Below are 27989 nucleotides of genomic sequence, written 5' to 3' on the forward strand. Positions count from 1 at the left end.
TCCCCACTCATCTGCTCTCTCACTCCCTCTCTCTAAAATAAATAAACATTAAAAAAAATCTTTAGGGGCACCTGGGTGGCTCAGTCAGTTAAGCGTCCGACTTCAGGCTCAGGTCATGATTTCACGGTTCATGGGTTCAAACTCCGCGTCGGGCTCTGTGCTGACAACTCAGAGCCTGGAGCCTGCTTTGGATTCTGTGTCTCCCTCTCTCTCTTTGCCCCTCCCTCTCTCTCTCTGCCCCTCCCTCGCTCATGCTCTGTCTCTCAAAAATAAGTAAATGTTAAAAAAAAAATTAAAAATCTTCAAACTTTCATTTTATAAATAAATATGACTGCCGTTAAGCAGGGCACACATGCTCCAGAATGGCCCAGCTCCCACCTGTCCCAATCATATACCACCACCACCATTTCATAGTTATCTGCAAGGCCCCTAAAGAAACTGGGGTTCACCACATATGACAGAGTAATGGTAGAAAAAACCTGTCAAACAACTAAAGGTGAGAAATGTCACTGTTCACTGATGAGCTGCCTGAAGGCTCTGTGTAAGCACAAAGTACCTGGGAGTGGTTGGTGCCCAGACACAGTAGTGAGCAGCTTCTCTTGTTCTTCCAGAAGTCTCTGTAGTTGCTCGAAATGCTGCCTCCTCAGCTGTTCCTGCTTCTTCTGTTGTACTTCTTTCAGCTTTTTAAACATAAAACTTGATTAAACTAACTTTACATTTCTTTAGGGATCTTTGCTCCTTACATTTATCTTAACCCCTCTCATCTCCCTTTTCGTATCATCTCTAATACAGAGTTTCAAAGAGTGATCCCTAAGTAACTACATCTGCCACCCAAACTCTAAAATCCTATTTTTTATGAAGGAAACATAGAAACAGAAAAAGTCATTTGAATCTGTAGAATCTTACAATACGATAGGTATCAGTACATTTATGATCAACTTTTCCCCTTTAATATCTAATCAGCCATTTCCAATTCAGTTTTTACCAAACAAAGCAGAAACTTAAAAGATATTGTTATCTCGAGTGTTGTATGTTACATATCAGACCTGTGTTAATGTTTCACATTAGATAAAAGGCAAAATTTGGTATTTTGAGGATTTCCCAGGAAAGGGGAAGAAAACTTTCCATCAACAGAAACTTGCAATAATGCAAATACATTAGGCCAAATTCTCTTGTACCTGTTCAAGCTTTTTAAAAAGTGGGTCTTTATAAGGCACTTCTTTGCATTCACTTGAAAGATCTGAGACAATGTCATTTTTGTTATCTTCCCAGTGTCCAGGAGCACCCTGACATGCCACTATTTGTGGTTCCTCTTTAGTTAAAGGAAACACTGCATGTGTTTCAGACTTATTTGATTGTAGTTTATAAGGGCTGTTAGAGTCCAACTTCTGTTCTTCATGAAGTGAATCTTCTTCACTTACAAAGGTGAAGCTATCTGAAAAATGCGTGGCTTTAACAGGAAAGCTGGTAGAAATGTTCACACTTGCTCGCTGCTCTTCGTCTGCTTCCAAAATAGGAAATCCACGATTTAATATGACCCCAGCCCGAGAAGGATTGGTCATCCACTGGGTTAGGAAGCTCTGCCCACTGTTTAACTCTGAAGAGGCTGGCATCACGAACATTTTAGTCCAACGACACTATTATATTTAAATAATATACAAGCTGGAACTGCTATTAATTTCCAACACCTGTAGAAAGAAGATGCCAACAAAAAACATCGGTTAAAGCTGTTCTACCCAAACCGCGAACCAGCACAAAAATCTACTGGATATTTCAAATTCAAAAGACTTAATCAGCAAAGCAACTGGGCAAGAAGTTACGTGGTTTGTTTTTGTTTTTGTTTTTTTTTAAGTCTTAAAAAATATCCAAATTGAGTGAATCAAAAACCTAAGTTCCTTGCTGACAGAATCAGCATATAGATGTTATTTAAGGCCTTGACACTGGGCGAGATCACTAAGTGACTGAGGGTACAAAAAAGAGAAAATGTAGAAAGTAGTGTCCTGGAGACCAAGTGAAAAAAGTGTTTCAAGGAAGAAAGAGACGTGTTAAATGCTGTTAACAGACGAAGGGTGAGAACTGGGAACTGATCTTGGAATTGAGCAACGTAAAGGTCATGATAACTTCAATGAGAGCAGCTGGAAGGGAGAGGGACGCTGCCAAAGCTTAAATGGAGGAAATACATGAAAGAATGAGAAATTAAGGACAGCTAACTCTTCCCAGGAGTTCTGTTATAAAGGGAAGGAAATAAATGGAACGGTGGCTGTACAGGGAAGCATGGTGAAGAATGATTTTTTAAGACAGGAGAAATAAAAGCAGGTCTGTAGGCTAATGAGGATGGACAGAGGAGAGAATTAGTACAGCCATATCTCTGAAGTGAGGGGTGAGAAAATCTAGTACCAAAGCGAAATGACGTTTCACATTATTTTTCAGACACAATTCTAGATTTTAACTTTATCAACATAATACAAAAGGAAATGAAAAATGGCAATTTGGAGGCATACATGTATTTACTTAGCTTTGTACCTAGTGTCTGAAAAAAAAAAGATACAAGCAGAAAAAGAAATATAGACGCACAAACATTACGATATGCTCATACTCACTCAAGTGGAACAGAAATTAAAACAGTAATGACATACCAGTTTTCCCATACCAGGTTGGCAAAAACTAAAAAACTGATAAACCCCAGTGTGGAAAAGAAATCTTCCATAAAGTGTCATTTGGGAATGTAAACTGGTAAAACCTTTTGAAGGGCAATTTGACCCTATCTATCCAAATCGTAAATGCACAGAAACTCTGACTTAGCAATTTCACATCTAGGCATTGTGTGCTATATTGGCACAAGTTCACGTTTGTAACATATCGAGATTAACTTAAATGTCTATCAAGAGAGGACCGACTAATTATGGCTTTTACATTACGCAACTGAACAGAACAAGCGAGACCAGGTACTGACTGATATGGCCGTCTCGGAATATCCAAGACACGTTGTTAAGTTGACAAAGGCAAAGTGCAGAGCAGTGTGCAAGAGATAAAGACAGGAAAGCAAGGTTACCTGGACCTGTGCTGTCCATTCTGGTAGCCACTATTCGGCACTTGAAAGTACTCAATGTGACTGACGAACTGAAAGACAGATGGTGTCACTTTATCAAAACCGGATTTAATGGAATTTTAAATCAAGTGACTGCTGTTTCCCTTGTTGCTTTACTGCACTCAGCGACCTACGCTGAAAATACTTGTCCTCCATCTTCTGAAGCACAATCCTGAAACAGCGTCATGAGTCGAGTTGTTAAAACTCCTCAGTGCATTAGGTACAAATGCTGTGAATCACCAGTGTGTACAACTGTCCAAATAGAAGACAAAACGACTGCTCGCAAACTACTCAATAAGCAAAGACCAAAGTGGCGGTGTGATTTTTACCACTTTTGAGAACCACAGCTACTGAAACGTTAAAAAAAGAGAGAGAGAAAGAAAAAAAGGAACTGTTGCTACAGATAACACAGATGAGTAATGTTGAGTCCAACTCTCAACAAATTCACACCGGTATGTTCCCATTTAATATGAAGTTCAAGAACAGGCAAAACAAATGTATAGGTACAGAAGTCAGACTCATGGTTATCTAGGAAGCTGGGGGTTGGCATCATTGACTGAGAAGCGGCTTCCGCCTTTGGGGACGATAGGGAGTCTTATTATCTTTAACTAGTGGGGATTACTCTGGTGTATACATTTGGGTAGTACATTTAAGATTAGGGAAGATTGCTTAATATCTGCTATTCCTGAATAATTTTTGAAAATCTGTTCTAAGCGAAGTAATTCTAATTATTTTTGAGATGACGCCTTTTGAAAAAGGACCAACATTTCATCAAAACCAGCCAGGTAATCTTTGTTAAACTGAAGTGACTTTAGCAGGAAACTTGTGAAATCCGAATTTAGAGACACAAGCTACAAGGTTATTCTGTAACATTGAAAACTAGAGAAGTTCCCTACTAGACTGACAAGTCCAAGTCCCCTTGTGCTGCAGCATTCAAGGCATCTGTGTCTTCCCACACTTAACACCTCTGTTCCTTCATTTCAACTTCATGACTATGATCTTCCAAGTATATTTACTGTCAGCATGAATAAAAATAGTTTCACTTCATCTGCTATTTATTGCTGGGAAGGCCTTGCTAAAGGGAACATATATATGTCTACAAAGGGTTAGTATGTGGACTAGGATTTTCTAGACATTAAAATCTGTTTGAAACAAATGGACAGCCTTGCAACCTCCAAAGACTGCTATGTAAACGTTAAAGCAGTCTGGGGGGATACATTTTCTGCATTCTGAGGGGAAAAGTGGATACAAACAGTTAACTCAAAGCCATCCTCAGACCGTATAACTAGTTGGTTAGGGAGGCGATTTAACAGTCTCCCAAATACAAGTCCTCGAACGCCACGAATGCACAGCAAAGCTTTGAAAGACAAGGACGACTAGGGTGATGACGGGCCTACGTAAGGACAGAAAGCAAACCAACTTTACACTTTCTCGAACCCACTGTGTCCCCCGCGCCTCTGAACAGCTGTTTGAAGCAAAGCCCAAACCACAGGCGGTGAGAGTCCCTGAAAAGAAGGCTCCCCACAAAAACAGCGTTAAGCTGGGACGGCCACAGAAGTGTTGGCCACCGTCGCACGGCCGGCGAGCGTCCCGCTCGCTTGGCGCCCAGCTGAGCCAGCGCTGAGGCCGGAGCAGATCCCTCCCACGCACCGCCAGCACTCTTAGGCGCAGGGCCACAAACACACTAGCTCCCCCGCTCCTCTGCCCACACATTACCGCTCCGCAGTCCTCTGGCCTCTCAGTCCACTCAAACCACAGCGAAAATCGCCACCGCATTTATGAATGAGCCGCCACAACCAGCACCTCCGGCCGGAGCCCCGCCCCCAGGCCCGGCTCCGCCCCTGATCCGAGGGCTCCTGGGAAATGTAGTTTCCACAGGCCCCCTCGGCGCTTGCGCGGGGGCACCGGAGAAACCCACGTAAACTACCACTCCCGGCGGTCTCTCGGGGACGGACGTTACCTAGGGTCTCACAGGGAGGCGCCTTCCGCCTGGGCCGCGGGGCTAGTGGCTGGAGTAGGCGGGCGGCTGGGCGGGAAGGAAAAAAAAAAAACCGTTCTTAAAGAGAACTTCCTGGACAGAGCTAGCCCGCCCCCAACCCCAGTCCAGCCTTGGAAACTAGGGAGAGCGCCTTAACGAGAAGTCGATCGCCGTGTTCAGAGAAAAGCTGGGAACCTAGAGATTCAGAGCTAACAACCTACAGACCAGTGCTTTTCGAGGTGATGGGCGCGGGGGAGGTGCTTTTTGTTTAACGTCCGTCTATTTTGTTTTCCGATTTGGCTGGGTGTGACAGTGCTCACAGGCACTCACCAGACCAAGGTAAACGGGTGAGAATTCACTCCAAAAATAGTCATCACTCATCATTTCTCGTACAGCTAATACATGGTTTGGCTGTGCGTGGCCATTAGATGTTAAAACTCTTTATTTTAAACACTGAAAGTGCAAAATTCAGAAAATGTTTTCCTTATTGCCACCACAGAGGGTTGTGTAGGTAGAGAACAATACGGTGCAACTTACCGTAGCCTACACTACCTGGGCTTCAGGTCTGTTTAATTAAACACCAGTAAGCCAAGTGAAATTTGTAAAAAAAAAAAAAAAAAAAAAAAAAAAAAAAAGTCAAATAAAGTGCCATTTATAACAACCAGTGTAATCACTGAAATAAACTACCACTGGTTAAAGATAATTTAAAAAACACTTTCGCAGAAATTTGCCCCCCAAAATTGTTTTGCTTCCACCCTCAAAAATAGACTTTCCCTAAAGCAAGGTTTTGGATTTGCTTTTTTTCTTTTTTTCATTATGGACGAAACCAAATCCCAAGACTTCCAAGATCACAAAACTATTTAAGATGCCTTGTGAGGATCCAAACTCTCATCTTCATTTATAACAGTCCTTTGGCTTGAAAAAGCATGCCCAAAGGTTCGTTATTTCTCTTAAAATGTTGTGTGTCTTTTAAGATAGTCACAATATACTCTAATTTTGTGCCTGTATTTTATTGCTATATTTTTATTCCAATGTGGTATGTAGTACCATATTGCTTGTTGGTTGAATAAAAATAAGACTGTTACCACACTAAAGTCTTAATCGGTTGTTAAATTAAGGTTCTAATATCTAAATGTTCCTCTATAGCCCAGGCAATTCTCAAAACTGCCCACTAAGCGTGAAGTGTCTTCAGAATCCATCACAAGGTGGGAGGGGTAGAGGGGAGAAACTTCCAACTTCTATTGTGCCACACAGTGAAAGATTGACCCTCATCAGCTATCTTGTTGCATCTTCAGGATTGATGTGGAGAGAAATTAGACTAAGAGCTCCCATCCAGGGGGTTCAACCACAAATTATGCATTCTGATACCATCCTTTACGCCATCGTAAGAGGAGGCGGACACTATAATAAAATGATTAAGAGCCCATGCTTTGAAATCAGGCATTCCTGGGATCAGATCCTACCTTGAGGACTTACAAAGTGCTTTGTAGTCTTCAGTACTGCACCGTTGAGAAACTCAGTCTTCTCATCTGCAAAATGGGGATGATAACAATGCCTACCTCACAGAATCATCAAGAAGATTAATTTAAAACGTTATATAAAAAGAGCATAACATCTTGTCAAATTTAATGAGCAGGAGGTGTTTGCACTTTTTAAGAAACCATTTTTTGAGGTATGATGGACATACAAAAAGCTATACATATTTAATGTATATAACTTGATGAGTTTTGGAAGTATTCACCCATAAAACTAGCACCAAAATCTGTACCATAAACATGTCCATCAAAGTGCTTCCATCCTTGTCATGATTTCAACTTGATGAACTCACTTTGTTTGCCAGGCCCAGCTCTCCAGGTCATGTCAAACGGTTTTGTAAAATACAAATTGATACCATGTTATTCTCAAGTTATTGGGAATAATATTTTAACACAGCTGATCTGGCTATGAAAGATGTTCAGAGAGTTGAAAATTCTTCATTGCTGGGCTAGTAATAGTAGTAACTTCTCTGTCAAGAGAGGATAGAATTGCAGGCCTGATCAAGGGGTGATCCCCATGCTGGAATCATCCAGGCTAGAAAGGATGACTCTAGCAGGTTAGAGGTAATACTGAAGAGATTCAAGTAGTTTCCAGGCAAAAGCAAGAAAACCCACAGCCCACTTCACCTATGGGAAAGAGAGGGAATTCCTTACCAGTTCCCAAACTCGGATTTCTGGAATTTTATTGCAGTAAAGAAGTTTCCATCAACCATGTTGGATGCCAAAAGAACAGCTTTCTAAAAAACCTTGTCATTTTAATAAAGATAAAACTATTGCTGGTGCACTGGATTACAACAAAAGATTATGGAAACCTGTGAGTCTAAGTAACAAAGGGATTATCACATCTACTACATTCCAGAATGCCTGAGCCATAATGTTGAATACACAGGAAAGGGGAATAGTAGCCTGAATCATTGCTATAATCACAGCAGAGCAATACTATGATACTTGTCACACCTATATTTTTATTTTACCCTCTTCTTGAAAATAACAATAATTAAGGTTTTTATTTAATTGTCTGATGGTTTTCAAAGCATTCTACAGGCTTTTATTGCACATTTTTTTGTATTTGAGAGAGAGAGCATGCGAGCTGGGGAGGGGCAGAGAGGGAGACGGGGGATCCAAGGGGGGCTCTGTGCTGACAGCAGACAGCCCGATGTGGGGCTCAAATTCATGAACCTTGAGATCACAACCTGAGCCAAAGTCAGATGCTTAACCAACTGAGCCACCAGGTACCCCTACACATTTTTAAACTAGCACATTTACTTTCCACAAATATGAAAATTACCAGTGATTTGCATATCCTAAAAATTACATTAACTACAATAGGCAGGGCTATCCAAAAACTTCCACATGTGTTCCATTGCCCATTCCTTAAAATATTGAGTAGTTCCTATGTGTCAGGCATAGGAACTTCTTCTTTGACTATTTAGTAGAATTCACCAGTGAAGCCAGCTGATTCTGGGCTGCTTTTCTTTGTTGGGTGGTTTTTGATTACTCAATATCTATTCAGATTTTCTATTTCTTCCTGAGCAAGTGGTGGTAGTTAAGAGTGTTCTAGGAGTTTCTCCATTTTATCTAGGTTATCTAATTTGTTGATGTACAATTGTTTGCAGATTCTCTTAGAAACCTATTTCTATAAGGTCAATAATGTCCCCATTTACATTTCTGATTTTAGTAATTTAAGCTCCCTCTTTTTTCTTTGTCAGTCTAAAGTTTTGTCAGTTTTGTTGATCTTTTCAAAAACCAACTTTTTATTTCATTAATTCTATTTTTCTATTCACCATTTCATATACCTCTGTTCTGATCATTATTATTTCCTTCTGCTGACCTTGGGTTTAATTTGTTCTTTTTTTTTTTTTTTTTCTAGTTCTTTTAGGTGTAATTTAGGTTGTTAGCTTGGGATCTCCCTGCTTTTTTCATATAGGCATTTATAGCAATAAATTTCTTCTGAACACTTTCACCACATCCCATGAGTTTTAGTATGATGTGTTTTTGTTTTAATTCATCTCAAAGTATTTTCGAATTACCCTTGTGATTTCCTCTTTGACCCACAGGTTAAGTGTGTTTTGTTTGATTTCCACATATTTGCTATTTTTCCAGGTTTTTTTTTTTTCTGTTACTAATTTCTAGCTTCATTCCACTGAAGTCAGAGAAAGTACTTTGTATGATTTCAGTTATTTAAATTTACCAAAAATTGCTTTGTGGCTTTACACATGGTCTATCCTAGTTTTGTGTTCTTTTAAAAGAATATGTATTATGCAATTATTGTATGAAGTATTCTATATTTGTCTTTTTTTTATTTTTTTATGTTTATTTATTTTTCACAGAGAAGGAGAGACAGAGCATGAGCAGGGGAAGGGTAGAGAGAGAGAGGGAGACACAGAATTGGAAGCAGGCTCCAGGCTCTGAGCTGTCAGCACAGAACCCAGCGTGGGGCTCGAACCCACGAACCATGAGATCATGACCTGAGCCAAAGTTGGACGCTCAACCGACTGAGCCACCCAGGCGCCCCTGTATATTTGTCCTTTAGGTCTTATTGGTTTATAGTGTCTATTTCTTCATTAATCTTCTTTCTAGTTATATCAAATACTGAAATTGGGTATTGAAGTCTTCAACTATTATTTTAGAATTATCTTATTTCCCCCCTTCAATTCATCAGTGTTTGCTTCAGATATTTTGGGGCTCTGTTGTTAGAAATGTATATATTTATAAATGTTCTATTTTTTAATGTATTGACTCATTTATTAATATATAATGTCCTTTGTTTCTTATAACAATTTTTTAATGTTTATTTATATTTGAGAAAGGGAGGGGCAGAGAGAGGGAGACTCAGAATCTGAAGCAGGCTCCAGGCTCTGAGCTGTCAACACAGAGCCCGATGCAGGGCTCAAACTCACAAGCCATGAGATCATGACCCAAGCCAAAGTCAGACACTTAACCGACTGAGACACCCAGCTTCCCTCTTGTAACCAGTTTTGACTTATATTTATTTTTTTCCCCAGAAATTCTAAAAGGTTTATTTTGTGTCTGATGCTGGATGGTGGAGCTCAGTGGTCAAGAAAGAATTCTTAAGATGTTTTATGGTGCAGGGGTGCCTGGGTGACTCAGTTCGTTGAGCATCTGACTCTTGATTTCAGCTCAGGTCACGATCCCAGGGTCATGGGATCAGGCCCTGCGTCCAGCTCCATCCTTAGCATGGAGCCTGCATAAGATTCTCTCTCTTCTTTTGCCCCTGTCCCCCAATAGTGTGCTTTCTCTCTCTCTCTCAAATAATAGTAGTAGTAGTAATAATAATAATAATAATAATAATAAAGATGTTTTACAGTGCAAAAAGGTGTTTTTATTATAGCATGGGGACAGAAACTGTGGGCAGAAAGATCTCCATTGTGATTCTGAGGAGTGACTGATTATATGCGTTTTCTATCCTATGGAGGGGAAGGTGACATTAGGGCTCCAGGAAATATAGGTTCCTGGAGATCTGACTGTTTTTCTTGGGGCACCAGGGTGGCTCAGTCAGTTAAGTGTCTGACTCTTGATCTCAGTTCAGATTTTGATCTAAGGGTTTTGAGTTAATGCCCTGCATTGGGCTCCACGCAGGGCATGAAACCTATTTTAAAAAGAAAAAAAAGGGGCTCCTGGGTGGCTCAGTCAGTTAAGTGTCCGACTATGGCTCAGGTCTTGATCTCCCAGTTCATGAGTTCAAGCTCCATGTAGGGCTGTGTGCTGACAGCTTATAGCCTGGAGCCTGCTTTGGGTTCTGTCTCTCTCTCTGCCCCTTCCCCACGCCCACTCTCTCTCTCTCAAAAATAAACACTGAAAAAAATTAAAGGAAAAAGACTTTTTCTTGTAAATCATTAAGATTTACAAACTATAGTGGAGTTTCACATTCTGCATGACTGCAATCTTGACCAATTGACCATTTGTTTCTCCCCTTCCTTTGTTCTTAAGCAGTCACCAGTGCTTGAGGAATTGTTACAGATATCCGCCTTAAGGAGGAGGGGGTTGTGGGGAGTCAGTTTGCATTTTGCTCTCAGCTTGCCTTTTGCTCTCATCAGCATTAGGCAGCCTAAAGATCAGCCAGAAATAGAAACTTATGGTGTTCTTAAGTCTTTTCTGAGCATGAGTCCTGGGCATGTGTGAGCTTTCTAGATGCACCTGTGTACACAGCTTTTCAAAGCCCTTATTCCTCTAGGAAATCTCATTCCTGGCTGTTCCTCTCATGCTTTTCCTCCCAGGCCTTCAGCCTGTCTGTACTTTGTACTAACTGTTTGTTGGGATTTGTTGTCCCATGCAGCAAGTTTGCTCACTTGCCTTTCAGTGTTTTGGAGGTGAGTGCCCGAAGTAGCTATTTATCTGCCCTGAGAAAGTCTGAGTTAGGGGAAACAAAGGCAAGCCCATTGTATCAGTCCTTCACGGAACCCCCAGACAGGTCAAAACAGACAAACATAATTCCTTAGGACAAAGTCTGCTCTGCTCTGCTCCCTCCAGACCAGATTATCTACACTGGGAATGAGGGCTGGCAAAGGGAGCGGAACGGGTTAAAACATGTAAGAACCTCCTACCTTGTTTCCTCCGCCTTTCTCCTGGTTACACATCTGCTTGTTTGCTGTCAACTTTTGACTATTGTCTGGGTTAAGATAAGGTGGTTTCTGAGTTTTCGTCTGGTTTTTTAAAATGTTCTTGGGGAGGGATGGACCCTGGGACTCCCTACTATACCAGTTTTGCTTAATGTCACCTAAGCTGATTCATATACCACTCTGTAAGGTAATGATGGGGCGCCTGGGTGGTTCAGTCAGTTAAGCATCTGACTGTTGGTTTTGGCTCAGATCACCATCTCAGTTTGTGAGATCCAGCCTCTTGTTGGGCTCTGTGCTGACAGCATGGAGCCTGCTTGGGATTCTCTCTCTGCCCCTCCCCTGTGCACACAAGTATGGATGTGCTCTCTCTCTCTCTCTCTCTCTCTCTCTCTCTCTCAAAATAAGGAAACGTTACAAAAGACAAAGGAAATGGAGGTCCCAGTAAAGTACCTTGTTGGCAATCCCGAGTAATAAATAGTAGAGTCTGGATTCAAACCCACACCCTCTCTACATCTTTTCTATTCTCATTTAATTCAGTAGCTGGTGAATTTTATTGTTTTCCTATTATTTTACCCCCCACTCGATGAATCTCAGCCCCCACTTCTCCGGAATGGCAGGTATATATTTATACCTACGTGAGAACACTACCACAAGCTTCAAACTCAGGAAGTCCTAAACTAAGTTTCATTATCTTACCCTTTTGCTCCTCCAATCTCACACCCTCCCGAAATTTGCTTCTCTTCTGTTCCCAGTAATTACTCTCACTTCTCAGTTAAATGGCAGCACCAACCACCCACTTTCACCAAACTGCAACTTTGGAGTTACCCTCACTGCCAAATCCTGACCAAAAAATGAAACTGAAAAAATGCGGAACCCTCAATCCGATCCAGGAAGAGAAACCCTACCCGAGCCCAACGCCTCACTCCTGGGCGACCGCCCGCAGTCTTCAGGCTAGGAGCCCTAGGTCCTCGGGGGCGCGGCCTTGGGAGGCAGCCAAGGGCGGGCTTCCGGCAGCGTTCTCACTGGCTGGGCTCGGCTGTCGCACCCCGGTTCAGCGCCGGAGCCTGGAGCCGGGAATCCGGAATCCGGAAACAATCCCGGCAGGAGCGCTGGTAGCCGAGAACGGCGGCTGCGGGGACATCGGGAGCCGGGAGCACCGGGAGCCGGGGGCGTGCAGAGTGGGCGGGATTCCCTGGCAGGTGCGTTGGCGCCCCTGGGTGGCCGACCCGGCCCGGCGTTGGCCCGCCGCCCTCCGGGTGGTCCTGTAGTCTAGGCCTGAAGGTGGTCGTGTCGACGCCGCGGCTGACCGTGGTTTCGCAGTTGTCCTCCCAGCCCTGGCTACTGCAGCGCGCGCCCCCCGGGGGCGGGGGGGAGGGGTTGGAGTGTTCTCGTGCGAGTCGCCGGGCCAGGTGACAGGACACAGGTGGGGCCGCCACGAGGAGCTGGCCCTCAGAGCGGGGGTCTCTGGACGCGTCCCGGCTCGGCTGGGGTGGGGGGGGGGAATGAACAGATCGCAGTAGAACTTAACGTTTCTTGTTCCCAGTATGCAGACAGCCTTTCTTCTTCAAGTTAGGTATCAAAGGAAACTTTTCATAAAAATACAGTATTTTGGTGAATAAGCAGGGAATGTAATCCGACTTCATAATTAGGAACACCGTGATAGAAGTATTTAATGTTTATGTTGAAGATCAAAGTTGAAAACTTGGAAATCCGTTCAATACTTCCTGCAGGGAATGCCCAATGACTCATCCAGAGGACTGAGTAGGTAGACGTCAGCTTCTAGAATAACAAGGCTTTGCTGAGTGTTCAACCTTTCGATTCTGAATTGCAAAATAACAATAAACATAAAAATATTTAAAGTGCAGTATTGTGAAAAAGGAGGATTCACTCTCAATATGTGTGTGTTGTGGATTTTTAAGGTACATTTGACTTGATCGTTTATGCAGTAAACATTTATTACGTCTGTCTGTGTGCTTAGAGATATAATATTCCATGGGAATAGAAGCAGTACCAAAGTAGGTGGTCTTTGCTTTTTAGGGGTTTATTAGTCCCACTAGGGGAGTGTGGTATTGATGCAGTGTGGGTCCAAATATGCAAATAATTAGAAATAGAAGGCTTTTCTATAATCCTAGGCTTTAATTGATGCATGAAAGACTTTTTAGTAAGCAGACATTTATTGAATGCCTACTGTGTACCAAAAGTGAGCTAGATTCTAGGGATATAAAGATAAACAAGGCACAGCCCCTCAAATAGCATTGATCCTCGTAGAGAAATTGGTAAGAGTGGAGAACAGCCAATGATTATCCACAGATGTGTGATGAAAGCTGCCAGGCTGTATGTAGGGTTGTTGAGAGGGCCAGAGCAGGGCAGCAAATCAGAGGGAGAAGGGTTCCAGAAAGAGCTACTGTCTAGGGAGATACTGAGGCTTTCAAAGAGGAAGAAATGCCATTTGTAAAGACACGAAAATGCAAGGCAGTAAGCCTCTTGCTTCCAACTGCACCACTGGTTTTGGGTAGAGTAGCTGGAATTTGGGAGGAGTTGCTCAGGAAATTTCTCAGTTGCTGGGGATGTATGCTCTAGTCCTGTGTCCCTAACACAGGGCCTGATGGATGGAAGACACTCAGAGATCTCATATGTATGTAGTAGGCCCGGGTAAAAATATGCAGAGATGCTGACTGTTGTTTAGGAAAAGCTTGGAAAGCAGGGAGAGACTGGTGGCACATGTCTCTTGGGAGAGCTGCTAGCCAGGAGAGGCCACACATTGCAGAGAGACACCACATACAATCTGTAGGAAGACAGAAGTCAAGGCCTGATTTGAGATTGCATAGAACTTAGAGTCTGTTTCTCTACCTCCTGTGTGGCCCCAGCTGCTAAGAATGGGCCAGAGTTTGATAAAATGTTTGTTTAGGGGTGCCTGGGTGGCTCAGTCAGTAGAGCGTCCAACTTTGGCTCAGGTCATGATCTCACAGTGTGTGAGTTCCCTTCGGGCTCTGTGCTGGCAGCTCAGAGCCTGGAGCCTGCTTCGAATTCTGTGTCTCCCTCTCTTTCTGCTCCTCCCCCACTCATGCTCTGTCTCTGTCTCTCTCTCTCTCTCTCTCAAAAATACATAAACATTAAAAAAATTTTTTTATGTTTGTTTATACTTTGATTTCACAAAATTGTTAATGTACTTAATGCCACTGAGCTGTATGCTTAAGAATGGTTAAAATGGTAAATTTTATGTTAGGTCCATTTTATACTAAAATAAAGGCTAAAAAATATCTATGTAATAAGTTTAAAACATGTTCTTCAAAGTGTATTTTCTAATGAATAATTTTCACTAACCAAATATCTGATGACTTGGGGAAAAGTTAAATTACACATAGCCACTACAAATATTTTCAAAGAATATTTAGTGATATGGGCAAATTCTCATTACAAGGTGGCTCAGTAAGTTAAGCGTTAGACTTTGGCTCAGGTAATGATCTCGCGGTTCTAGGTTTGAGCCCTGTGTCAGGCCCTGTGCTGGCAGCTCAGAGCCTGGAGCTAGCTTCAGATTCCCTCTCTCTCTGCCCCTTGCCTGCCCATACACTCAGGCTCTCTCTCTCTCTCTCTCTCTTTCAAAAATAAACATCTAAAAAACATTTTTTTAAGTTAGATAAAAGAAGCGCTATAAAATACAATAAATAATATTCACAAATATATATTTTTATAAAAATAATTTGTAAAATATATTGATACAGGAAAGAATAATATCAAAGATATTGAAAGAAATATCAAAATATCAACAGTGGAGTTATTTCCCGATAGAGGGATCATAGGTACTTTAAAATTTTTTTTAATGTTTTTATTCATTTTTGAGACACAGAGAGACAGAGCATGAGCAGGGGAGGATCAGAGAGAGAGGGAGACACAGAATTCAAAGCAGGCTCCAGGCTCTGAGCTGTCAGCACAGAGCCTGACGCAGGGCTCAGACTGACGGACTGTTGGATGCCCAACCGACTGAGCCACCCAGGCGCCCCTCATAGGTACTTTTTTAAAACAACTTTACAGACATATAAGTTATATACCATTAATTTCACCCATTTGAATTGCATGATTCAAAGATTTTTAATAAAGTTACCAAATTGTGCATCATCACCATAATCTACCTTCGAACATTTCCATCACTGTATGTGCTCTTTATTTTTCTTTGTACTGTTTAACCTACTTTGGGGGAGAAGTTATTTCTATAAAGACAAATTCATAGTAATTTCCTAGGAACTTTAGGCAAAACTGAAAAGTAATACAATTTAAGCTAAATATAAATTAACAAGAATAAAAATTATTTGAACTCTGACTCAGTATTGTTTAGGATTTTAGGTCTGTTCTCTAAGACAATCATGGGAGTTGCAAACAAAGATTTACATATAGGGATATACATTTTAGCTTTGGTTTTGATGCCAAAAATTAGAAATAATTTACTTGCCCAGCAATATAGAAATAGTTCATTTATGATACATATCTCAGTCTCTGTTAAAAATGTTTTCCAAGAATGTTTAATGATTTAATGCTAATGACAAAATGCTGCCATAATGCAAGATAAGTATTGTGGATAATTTCAATTTTGATAATAAAATAGTCAATTACAGTACATACACGTAGAAAAAAAACCTGGAAGAAAAATCAAAAGAAATTGTTAACATGACCTCTATGTTTTGAAATTATTTTGCTGTTATGCAGTTCTGAATTTTCCACATTTTCTAAGATGAGCACGAATGACTTTCTATTAGAAAACATTTTTGGGAGGGTGCCTGGGTGGCTCAGTCGGTCGAGTGTCCGACTTCGGCTCAGGTTATGATCTCGCGGTCCGTGAGTTCAAGCCCTGCATCGGGCTCTGTGCTGGCAACTCAGAGCCTGGAGCCTGTTTTGGATTCTGTGTCTCCCTCTCTCTCTGACCCTCCCCCGTCCATGCTCTGTCTCTCTCTGCCTCAAAAATAAATAAGCGTTAAAAAAAAAAAATTAAAAAAAAAAACAAACACATTTTTTTAAAGACCAGGTCAGAGGACTTAAGAACTCACCCAGGACAGATCTGGAGAGGTGGATCCGAGCAGCCACGCCCACCCAGCGTTCCCTGTCCAACAGTGGCAGGATGCATTACACAGAGACTTTTCTGAAAAATTTTAAAGATTCATTAGAGAGTTTTAGTGTTTTGTTTGTTTTTTAACTGTCAGAGATTAAAAGCAAGACAGATTAATCTGAATGACATAGTGTGATAACTTTCACAGTATCCATCAGCAGCTCTCCCATCTACAAACTCTGACAAGTATGAACCAATTAAAACATAAAAGGCAATCAACACATAGAAAGTAAGTAAATATTAATGCTATGGAAGGGCAGAATTAGATCAAGGGACTTCAGTTTAACCAGATGTCATAAGAAAAAAATTAGAACCCCCTATGTTCGTTTACTGGACAGATACTACTAGGTCCTGGGTAGGATACACAAGTGTAGGGTGGGGATAGGGAGAAGAGTCCCAGGGAGAAGGAACAGCATGTGTGAAGGCCCTGAGGACCCAACTTGGGGTTTTTGCCAACCTGGAGAAAAAAGCCAGTGTGGCCGGGGCAGAGTGAGAGAGAGGTCCAGGAGGAGGCTGTGGGGAGAGTGGCCAGGCCTTGAACCATAGTAAGAAATTTAAATTTCATTTGAAACATAATTTTAAGAAAAAAAGTTCTGCAGCTATAGCGTGGAGATTAGAAGCAGAGAGGAGCAGAAGCGGGGAGAGGAGTCAGGACTCCACTGATGGGGGCATGGGCCAGGGTGACAACAGAGAGACGGGGAAAGTGGATAGGTTCCACTTGTGCTTAGGGGTGGTGAGAAGGAGCTGCTGATTGCCGAAGGGGGTAAGACAGGGAGAAATCAAGGGTAGCACCCAGTGGCTTGAGGGGCCAGCAGCACCCGGCATCCACTTGCCTAGAGGGGAACAGGGGGGAGGCCTAGGTTGCGGACTTGGTAAGTCTGGGTGCTTGAAGCGCACACATGGGGGAGGCAGTGGGCATTTTGTCCCAAATGAGGGGTGGCCCTCACGTAGGTGGCATTTAGGGCCTTGAGGAATGGGCACCATTGCTCATCGAAGGAGACTGGAGTGGGGACTCCAGCCTGGGAGAACTGGGCGTTCGAGAGGGAGGTGGAGTTTAAGGAGAAACCCGGAACCCGAGCTCTGGGTCTGGCGGGAGGCTGGGCCCCCGTAGGCGCCGCCCCGGGAGACTGGCGGCGTCCCGTGGTCCTAGAGCCCGCCAACTATCGGCCTCACTCGGAGGTCAGACCTGGGAGCCCCTTTCCCCAAACATCAGCTTATTTGGGAGAACCTGTTAGAGATGACTCCAGTTTTAAAAAATTGACAAATAGCTACTGTGAATTAAATCAGTATCTCACCATTTATTAGTTTATTGTTAAATACCCATAAAATTTCTTTCAAATCAAAATACGCTCATTTTTCTTAGGAGTAATCTTTAATTTGGAAAGTATGACAATAAAAGAAATTGAATTAACATACAGATATCTTTCCCTTTAAACATAAATTGTATATGTTTGTTACTAATTGCTCAATTTTTCTCCAGAATGACTTAACGGAAACCGACATAACTAATGGGTCTCTTTGATTTTATAGAATTATATATAAATATCCATGGTTTCATTATCACATAGTATTTTTAATTTAGAAATAAGTGCTTCTATATTCTTAAACCACACACTTGATCTATAACTAAAATCTGTACGTTTTCATTTAGCTATATATTATGCACCTATACCAATGTATTTCGGGTGTCATAATATCAGACGTAAAAACTAGAAATGATTCTAAAACTAATATACTTATTGCAGGTTTGACGATTGTCCAATTTTTGTGGTTAAACGTGATTGCAATGCCTTTTTAAAATGCCCAGCTTCCCACAGTTTGCATGTAGAGCAATTCTAGATTCAGTCAGTTGTATTCACTGAGAAGAGAATCCTTTAAAACTATCCTTCACTGTTGTATTCACAGTGTATTCTAGAGCAATTCTAGATTCAGTCAGTTGTATTCACTGAGAAGAGAATCCTTTAAAACTATCCTTCAAATGACTTGAAACTTTTTTTTCCTACAGGATGACTGTGGGGATCTTTGCAAATTGTACCTTCTGTTTGAAAGTCAAGCACTTACCTCGTCAACAGAAGAAAAAGCTACAAAATGACATTAAGGAGAATGGTGGAAAATTTTCCTTTTTATTAAATCCTCAGGTATTTGCAGATTTTGTAAGAACTGTGTGGTAAACACTGTGCATTAAGGGAGGGTAGGTTGGGGAGCCAGGATAGCTCAGTGGGTAGAGCATGTGACTCTTGACTCGGGGTCTTGAGCTCAAGCCCCACATTGGAGGTAGAGCTTATCTTAAAATAGTAAGATTAAGACATTTTTTTAAAAAGGGAGAGAGGGTCATGGTTAGAAGAGTAAGCAGAGAAAATTGGCAGCAGGAGAAAGTCACCGAAAGCAGGTGAAATTGTGACATTGCCAACAGGGAAGTGGACTGGAGAAAGGCAGAGGAGGGAAGACCATCATCCCACCTTCTCTCCATTGCTGTGAGCTGTAGGGAAATCCTACATGCCCTGTGAATCTGAGGATATTAGAGCATAACCAAAGATATAAATAGAAATAATTTCAGACCAGCCAAATCTATTCTCAAAGGAGAAAAGTTATGGGGTACAGCGTTTTGCAAAAAGCCCTCTATCCAGGGGCACCCAGGTGGCTCAGTTGGTTAAGTGCCCGACTCTTGATTTTGGCTCAGGTCATGATCTCATGTTTTGTGAAGTAGAGCCCTGCGTTGGGCTCTGCGCTGATGGCACGGAGCCAGTTTGGGATTCTCGCTCTCTGTCTCTCTCTGTCTCTCTCTGTCTCTCTCTGTCTCTGTCTCTCTCTGTCTCTCTCTCTCTCTCTCTCTCTCTCTCTCTCTCCCTGCCCCTCCCCCATGTGAGTGCATGCTTTCTCTCTCTCAAAATAAATAAGTAAACATTAGAGAAAAGAGCTCTCTGTGTAATCACTCACCAGTCTGTCAACCCTGGAGTGTCACCTGTATGGTGTGACCTGTAAGGGACAGAGAGGAAAACATGCATTGCAGACTGATCTTTGTGATACAGCTTGCATTGCTTGTTTTGTTTATTTAAAAGCTGAAGGGAGCTTCCCTCTTTTGAAATGAATTGTAGGCCTGACAGTTTAAATATAGAATTTTGGCAGCTGGATGAAATCTTAAAAATGATTAAGGCTAACCTCTTCTTTTTTAAACACTTCATCATAATGAAATTAAAGTCTGAAGTCATTGGATCCCAGGCTTCCAAACGCCAGGCTTGCCCCTGTCTGTTGCTCCTTCCTGTGTTGCTGAACTGATGGGTGACTTCAGCCATCTGGTTCCCCTTCCTGAACCAGATCCCCGGGGCTTGCTGCCAGCGAGTGTGGTTTTTCTATGAAGTATGTTCAACGCCAGTGGGATGCTAGGTGCTTTCTGGCACTTAAGTAGTTTGCCTGTGGTTATCAGAAACGGAATGTCTCTATTTACCTCCAGTTTAAGCAGAACTGCATAACTTTCCTTATACAGCTTCCCTCACTTGCTTGTCTCACCATTTCTTTGGGTGGATGGATGATTCATGACTGTTACACCTTCTCAGTTTATCTTCTGGGTAAATAATAAAGAATAGCATCATGGTCTCTCCTTATTTGGAATTTCCCACATACTTTGAGTGCAACCTTTTTGAAAGTTATGTTGTCAATGTACATACATTTTTGAAATGTGCTTACCAGGTATTATAACCAAGGAGACAGCTGGGTATGTATTGTTGAGGAATGAGCCCCAAGATAAATTGCCAAGTGGAAAAGCACATTCAGAGCAGCATGTTTAGGGTGCTGCCATTTGTGGCTAAACACAGGGCTGTGTGCTTACGTGTGTGTTGCCTATGTGTACAATAGCTCTGGAAGGATACTCCAGAAGTTACAACAGGTGCCGCTGGGGAGAGTAACTGGGAACAATGGTGGGGAATATGTTAATTTATTATTATTATTATTATTATTATTATTACTACTACTGTACTTTTTAGATTTTCTACAATGTACATATACTCTTTATTGCAAAATAAATTAATAAAATGACAACTTAATGGGGCACCTGACTGGCTCAGTTGGTTGAGCATCCAACTCTTGATTTCAGCTCAGGTAATGATCCCAGGGTCATGGGATTGAGCCCTGTGTCAGGCTCCTTATTCAGCATGGAGCCTACTTAAGATTCTCTCTCTCTCTCTCTCTCTCTCTCTCTCTCTCTCTCTCTCTCCCCTCCCTCCCTCTCCCCCCCTTTACCCCTCTTCCCTGCTCATACTTTCTCTCTAAAATAACATTTTTTAAAAGTTAAAAAAAATAAAGTTAAAAAAATAAAAATAAATAAAATTACAAGTTAGCAAATTAAATAAATAATGAATACCTTTTGAATCTGCCATTCTACTCTTAAGAAAATAATTAAACAAGTGTACAAGAAGATATTCAGCACAGCTTTGTTTAGAGGAGTGAAAATTTGGAAATAACCCCTAGGGTTGGTTAATCCATTGTGGTACATTCATATCCATACTCTTTATTTTTTACATTTTTTATTTTTTAATTTTTTATTATTATTTACTTTAATTTTAATTTTATGTTTTTATTGTAGAGAGACAGTGAGAGAGAGCAAGCGTTAGCAAGGGAGAGGGGCAGAGGGAGAGAAAGAATCTTAAGCAAGCTCCATGCTCAGCATGCAGTCCAATGCAGGGCTTGATCCCATGACCCTGGTATCATGATCTAGGCTGAAATCAAGAGTGGAGTGCTCACTCAGACACTCAGACTCAGACCACTCAGGCACCCCATATCCATACTCTTTAAAAACTGTGGGGGCACCTGGGTGGCTCAGTCAGTTAAGTGTCTGACTTTGGCTCAGGTGGTAGTCTCACGGCTCATTAATTCGAGCCCTGGGTCAGGCTCTGTGCGGACAGCTCAGAGCCTGGAACTTGCTTCAGATTCTGTCTCCGTCTCTCTCTGCCCCTCCCCTGCTTGCTCTCTGTCACTCTCTCTTTCTGTCTCAAATATAAGTAAAACATTAAAAATTTTTTCAAAATAACCTGTTGATTTTGGGGGCACCTGGGTGGCTCAGTTGGTTAAGTGTCTGACTTTGGCTCAAGTACTGATCTCACGGTTCATGAGTTCGAGCCCTGCATGCACTGTCAGCATATGCTTTGGATCCTCTGTCTCCCTCTCTCTCTGCCCCTCCCCTGTGTGCACACTCTCTCTCTCAAAAATAAACGTTAAAAAAAAACCTTGATTTTTTTTTTAACTTTTATGTAACTAAAACTTATATTATTTATAAGGGTTCTAGAAAGCTGAGAATGATTACTACAAATTATCTTCAAGATTCTTTAAGGGTGAAAATTGCAGATACAAGTAATATATTTAGATATTATTTTTACAAGTACATAATGATTTGGTTCTTTTTTTTTTTCTAAGTGCACACATATAATCTTAGATAATGCTGATGTTCTGAGCCAGTATCAACTGAACTCTATCCAAAAGAACCATATCCATATAACAAACCCAGATTTTATATGGGAATCTATCAAAGAAAGGAGACTCTTGGACGTAACGAATTATGATCCTAATAAGTCACCAGACATCACACCACCTCCTTGTCAAAAGGCAAGCAGTTCTGGTAAGTATTTTATATCAAGTACTTAATATATTATAGGTGCTATAATAAACATTTTGGTTTGTCCAAGATAGTATAGTCAAAGGATTGTCCAAAAATATTACAAAAATAGGGGTGCCCGGGTGGCTCAGTCAGTTAAGCATCGGACTCTTGATTTGGGTTCAGGTCATGATCTTACAGTTCATGAGATTCAGGCCTGTGTTGGGCTCTGTGCTGACAGCACAGAGCCTGCTTTGGATTCCCCCTCACTGTCTCTCTCTGCCCTTCCCCTGCACGCATACACATGTGTGCACTCTCTCTCTCAAAATAAATAAACTTAAAAAAAAAAAGAAATATGACAAAAATAATTAAACTTCTTATCTCAGAATATAGGCAAATAGTGAAGGACAAAAGACTACTTTAGCAATAGGAATAAATTTCTTAATATTCAATCTAATGTGATCAGATTCAAAAAGACTACAAAAACACTGATAATCTCAGAAAACTTGATGTGTAATTTTATCTGGGAAGGGGAAGAAACCTTGTGTTTAAAAAATTATGACTGGAAATTTTATGATTAGCATTTTGCTAAATAAGTTCTTTCCAAAAGCTGATCTCTCCAAAGGAAACATATCTCCTTTATAGACCAGATTTTATTTTGGAATCTGGCCAAGAAGCAAGCCTTTGGACATAGAGAAATGCAGTCTTCCTGAGACACATCAAAAGTCAAGCAGTTCTGATAAATAATAATTTATAGTAAGCACATGATATATGTTAGGTACCATATTGTGTATATAAATTGTATTATTTATGAGAATTTTAGAAATCTAAATGTTTGGTATGGTGCAGCCTCTTTAGACAAATGATTGTCCAGAAATGCTGTCATCAGACTTTCTTGCTCTCAGGAAATGGTAGCTAAAACAAAATAGGCAGAATGGTAAACTCCTCCAGGGGTGCCTGGGTGGTTCAGTTGGTTAAGCATCTGACTTCAGCTCAGGTCATGATCTCATGGTTTGTGAGTTCGAGCCCCCCATCAGGCTCTGTGCTGACAGCTCAGGGCCTGGATCCTGCTTCAGATTGTGTCTCCCTCTCTCTCTGCTTCTCCCCTGCTTGCACTCTGTCTCTCTCTCTTTCTCAAAAATAAATTAACATTAAAAAAAAAAAAGAATAGTAAACTCCTTTTACATTGAAAATGATTTTCAACATCCAGAATAATACCCTCGGGTTTGGAATTACTATAACTACATTGACGCCTTTTGATATCTTAATAGCATATATATATATATATATATATATATATATATATATACACATACATATATGTATTGTTTTATTTTAGAGATAGCATGCAAGCGGGGAAAAGGGGCAGAGAGAGAGAGAGAGAGAGAGAGAGAGAGAATCTCAAGCAGCTCCACACCCCAGCATGGAGCCCAACATGTTGCTCGATCTCACCACCCTGGGATCATGAGCCAAGCCAAAATCAAGAGTCGGATGCTTAATCGACTGAGCCACCAGGCACCCCTTGGTAGCATAATTAAAACTGGAAAGAAATCCTTTTATAAAAGAAGTTATTCCCTATGTATCATAATGCCATAGACAGTGTTATGATTCTTTTATAAGAAAAACATGAAGCAAAAATTGCTTGGCTTCACATAGGAGCCCTCGAATTTCCCTCCTTTAAACTAAAACATCCCAGTTCCTTCATTTGTGACATGATGGCACTGGGGAACCACTCTGATCCTGCAGCATATTAGAAATGCATTTCATGTTAGGGCACCTGGGTGGCTCAGTCGGTTAAGCGCCAGACTTGGGTTCAGGTCATGATTTCGCTGCTCATGAGTTCGAGCCCCGCATTGGGCTCTGTGCTGACAGCTGAGAGCTGGGAGCTTAGAGCTTGCTTCAGATTCTGTCTCCATCTCTCTGCCTCTCCCCTACTCGTGCTCTGTCTCTCTCTCTCTCTCTCTCTCTCTCTCTCTCTCTCTCTCTCTCTATCTCAAATATAAAATAAAACACAAAAAAATTTAAAAAGGAAAAAAAAAGAAATGCATTTCATGGGGCGCCTGTGTGGCTTAGTTGGTTAAGTGTCTGACTCTTGAATTTGGCTCAGGTCATGATCCCAAGATTGTGGGATTGAACCCTTGGACTCTGCTGGGCATGGAGCCTGCTTGAGATTCTCTCTCTCTCTCTCTCTCTCTCTCTCTCTCTCTCTCTCTCTGCCTACCCCTCCCCCACTTGCATGTACATGCTCTCTCTCTCAAAAAGAAAAAAGAAATGCATTTCATAACTATCCTCACCATAATCTTCAGAAGAGAAAAATGCTATTTGAAATTGTATATCTATCAATGAGTTTCACATAATACAGATTTTATTACAATTGTCCTCACATGCCTATTAAAAGAGAATTATAATGTATTCTCACCATCTTTTGTCTTTAATCTTTTTGTCCCACCTGCTCTGTCCTTAGATCACCAATTTCTATAGCTAATTTGAGGACATCTTTAAAAAAGATAATAGCATGGTAAATATTACCTATACTCAAGAATCTTAACAATTCCAGGGTTTATTGTTGATAATTTTAATAAATCTTTGAGTAGCAAACAAGTGTTTTATTTGTTTTCTCTTAGAAATGACAACAGATGATCTGTCCCAGGACAACTCCACTGAGAAGGAAAACGTTGTGGAACTCACAGAGTAATCTACTTCTGATCATTAAGACTCTCCAGTTTTGCAAAGTATTTTGTAAACCTCAAACACAGTTTTAAAATACTATTAGTACCTCACGTTTCTTGTAGTATTTTTGTTTATCTTGCTTCTCTAATTCTAGGCTTTTATTTATTTAAGACTTTTTACTTCAACTAGTAGAGTGATAATTATTTCCATCTTAGTATTATACAAGATTGGACATGAAAGTTGGATTGATTTGAAAAAAGAAAAGGTTTGGGCAGTCTGCTCACCCTGCTACCTTACAGAGAAGCCTTTAGAGTAGAGACAGTCCCTTACTCCCTAACTAATGTGTCAAAAACTGGAAATGACAGCCTTCTGCAAATGGACCATGTGCAGCTTCTTCCAGCATACCCCAAACTGTAATGTCAGTTAAGGGTCACGTTTAGCCTCATTTTATTTGTTAATCGTAGTGTTAAAAGAGGGAGCAAATACCAAAGATAAAAGTACAGATTATGAGAAGTCTGACACTTTTATTTCAAAGGGCTGTTGACTGTAGTCCAGACAATCTCTGGTGTGAGCCTAAGTGATTGGTTTCTAAGGGTCAGAACCCAAGAGGATGCAGGATTGGTGCTCTCTCCAGTGTGCTGGCCTGCTTCTCTTATGCCCTGCCTCTGCTTCAGGACGCCCACCTTCTGATGCAGACACTCAGTATTTGGCATGAGAACTCTAAAGTTACACACAGAAGGAATCCAGCTCATTCCATAAGACTTTCTAACCATTTTCAGAATATCTAAGGAGGCATTAGGGACTTAAAATGTACTTTGTATGGAATTAGGAGACATCCAAGAAAAATTTTATGAAAAGGCTCCTTAGTTTAAAAGTCCATTGTAATGTTTCATTTTTCTTATACAAATTTCAGGTCTTATACAGAGAATGCTGAAATTCCTCATTTTCCACAAGATTTCGAAGTTGCAAAATATAACACCTTGGAAAAAGTAAGAGCCTGATTTGTAGTTGAAAAAATACCCCCGAATGTCTTCTGATTACTTTTCCTGTTTGATAATTTTCTCATTGTTTTGGAAAATTGTGCATATCCTGAATAAATATTTAATAGATGAGTTGATTTTTAATAGTCAAAAAAAATTTTATATTTAAAATGTAACATTTAACTTCTTCGTGTTTTTATTATAAAAGTAATACCTGCTCACAATAAAATATAAACAGTACAAAATATTGATGGGAATTTAAAAGTAAAGGACTTCTTCCGTGTTTATTAATGGCTTCTTGTATTTTAAGAGTAGATTTGACACTATTTACATTATGTTGAATTTCCATTACCACTCATTAAAAAGAAAAGGAGATAATTCTTTCTCCAATGTCGTGTAAATGAAAACCCTCGCCTTCAAAATGATGCTCCATTTGTATTTTTTAGATATTTTAATGAAATGTAACTTGAAAACAACATTCCTTCTGTGATAGAGAAAATGTAAAAAGTGGTATAGTTTAAACACATACAGATAGATCTGTAGTAAAAATACAGGCAGGAGATATACCAAAATACTAATAGTAATTATATCTGTAGTGTGCTTTCTGGTAATTTTTATTTTTTCTTCATACTTTGTGTATTTTCCGAATTGTATCTCGCGTGAACTTGTATTGGCTTTATAATCTACATTTTTAAATGGTGCGTGCGGCTTGTTATTTAATGGACACACGACCTATTTTCCAGGTTGGGGCGGAGGGTGGTAAGGCAGTGGCGGTGGTGGAACTGCAGTGCTCCCGGGAGGAGCCCGGGGACGCCGCCTTCCTGATATCCGCACACTTCCTCTCGGCCACCGGCGTCAAGGTATGGATCTTTATATTGATTCGTATGTGTTTATCCACCCTCGTTCATAACTAGTTTCCTTAACATTGGTCAAGGTACCGGCCAATCTGTTACCCTTTTTCTTTTTACCTGGTAAATGGTTTTGAAAAGTTGAGCTGTGTTCTCCGTTGCAATGTCGCAGGTGAAGGAAAGGGGGTGAGAGCGGCACCTTGACTAGAGCCGCACGGGGTTCTTCAATGTCAATAGGGGAATATTCAGCGGGTGCAGGGCACGTGGGCTTCCTGCCCCTGTGTTGAAGCACTTAGGGGAACTTTCCTAACGCACACACTGCTAAAAACCACCCATTCACACACTTTAAGTACCTGCTGAGTACCAAGTGATCTACCAGAAGCCAAAGATAAAAATTACTTAGGGGCGCACGGGTGGCTCCGTCGGTGAGGAGCCTGACTTCAGCTCAGGTCATGATCTGGCAGTACACGAGTTCAAGCCCCGCCTCAGGCTCTGTGCTGACAGCTCCAACCCTGCAGCCTGCTTCCTTCTGTGTCTCCCTCTCTCTCTCTGCCCCTCCCCCTTTTGCATTCTCTCTCTCTCTCTCTCTCTCTCTCTCTCTCTCTCTCTCTCTCTCTTAAAAATAAATAAACATTAAAAAAAATTTTTTTAATTACTTCAAACCCTGCCCCTCAGAGGTAGATCACCACCAGGGAAGATTCATGATTGTAACCCTCTGGGACAGAGCTGGGACAGAACCCCCTGGGACAGAACTGATACTGAAATGTAAAGTATTGTAGGCTCACAAACAACCAGGAAGCCTTTGCAGAGCCCGAGACCTTTGCATTAGGTCACTGTCAAGTCAAGGGCATGGTTCCCATCTGAAACTATTATGACACAAAAATAAATTCAGAACTAATACCTAAAGTTCAAAGCAAATGCTGCCACACCGTCAGGGTGTCTTCCGTTTAGACAGACTTACAGGCAGGAAGCACAGCACCCACAGGGCACACAGACCCTCTTCAGGGGGAGTGGTCCTCGTAGCATGTTACTCAGGCTCTGGATGCTTCTGGCTTTGCCCCCGCTGGAGGTGCCAGCTGTGGTGCCAGGAGGGAGACTCACATCAGGAGGAGGCACGATCTACCTGACGTAGAAAGTCACCCACAGTAGCCCATACCTGTTGTAACATAGGCCTAGGTTGGAGATGTCTTGAAGGGAGATGCCCATCGCTTGCATCACTGTCCTCAGGGAAGCCCAAGGCTCAGGTTTCCCACCCACCATTTAAGTTTCATTCATTGAACTCCTGGTCCTGATGCAATTTATTAATGAGAGGTCACTATTACCTAAGCAATTTTGCCTAATATTACAGCGTCCCACCCTTACCAGCTTTCCACAGGAACAAATATAAAAAGTTAATCCAAGTCGAATGTGTCCAAGGAGGAGAAGGGGTTTTCTTAACTTTTTACCCAAAGACATGTGCTCTACTTTGTGGAGGATTTAGTTGTGTGGGTAAAAAGTAAGGAAACATCAAGTTGAAAACCATGATAGAGTGTGTTGTCACTGGTTTTCTTTACTGAAAACTATAAGGCTGCATCAGCCACTGTGTCCCCTCCTGCTTACTATCTCGAGAGCCCTTCCTGAGTGCCTTC

General features: G+C 41.3%; 2 protein-coding genes across 16 annotated transcripts in view; one reads left to right on the forward strand and one right to left on the reverse strand.

The window, feature by feature from the left end:
* Positions 1–12156, reverse strand: part of CENPJ (centromere protein J) — a 61635-nt gene extending 49479 nt beyond the window's left edge. For 2 of the 10 annotated variants that reach the window (XM_047873533.1, XM_047873465.1), the window contains exons 1-4: positions 4805–4914; positions 3053–3120; positions 1179–1688; positions 557–680 (exon numbers count right to left, since the gene is read on the reverse strand). In XM_047873533.1, the coding sequence (XP_047729489.1) occupies positions 557–680; positions 1179–1622 (568 nt within the window). In that variant the 5' untranslated portion in view covers positions 1623–1688; positions 3053–3120; positions 4805–4914. Of the gene's footprint in view, positions 1–556; positions 681–1178; positions 1689–3052; positions 3261–4804; positions 4915–5603; positions 5632–6529; positions 6596–7255; positions 7314–12086 lie in introns of those variants that run through there. The other 8 variants (XM_047873487.1, XM_047873508.1, XM_047873517.1 and 5 more) reach the window with 8 other exon arrangements.
* Positions 5099–27989, forward strand: part of PARP4 (poly(ADP-ribose) polymerase family member 4) — a 121663-nt gene continuing 98772 nt past the window's right edge. Inside the window, exons 1-7 of one of the 6 annotated variants that reach the window (XM_047873403.1) lie at positions 5099–5305; positions 5905–6002; positions 18285–18417; positions 21686–21887; positions 24488–24554; positions 25447–25522; positions 26257–26373. In XM_047873403.1, coding sequence (XP_047729359.1) covers positions 18286–18417; positions 21686–21887; positions 24488–24554; positions 25447–25522; positions 26257–26373 — 594 coding nt within the window. In that variant the 5' untranslated portion in view covers positions 5099–5305; positions 5905–6002; position 18285. Of the gene's footprint in view, positions 6003–12209; positions 12381–18281; positions 18418–21685; positions 21888–24487; positions 24555–25446; positions 25523–26256; positions 26374–27989 lie in introns of those variants that run through there. The other 5 variants (XM_047873383.1, XM_047873394.1, XM_047873429.1 and 2 more) reach the window with 5 other exon arrangements.

The sequence above is a fragment of the Prionailurus viverrinus genome, chromosome A1, assembly GCF_022837055.1.
Source record: "Prionailurus viverrinus isolate Anna chromosome A1, UM_Priviv_1.0, whole genome shotgun sequence".
Classification (NCBI taxonomy): domain Eukaryota; kingdom Metazoa; phylum Chordata; class Mammalia; order Carnivora; family Felidae; genus Prionailurus; species Prionailurus viverrinus.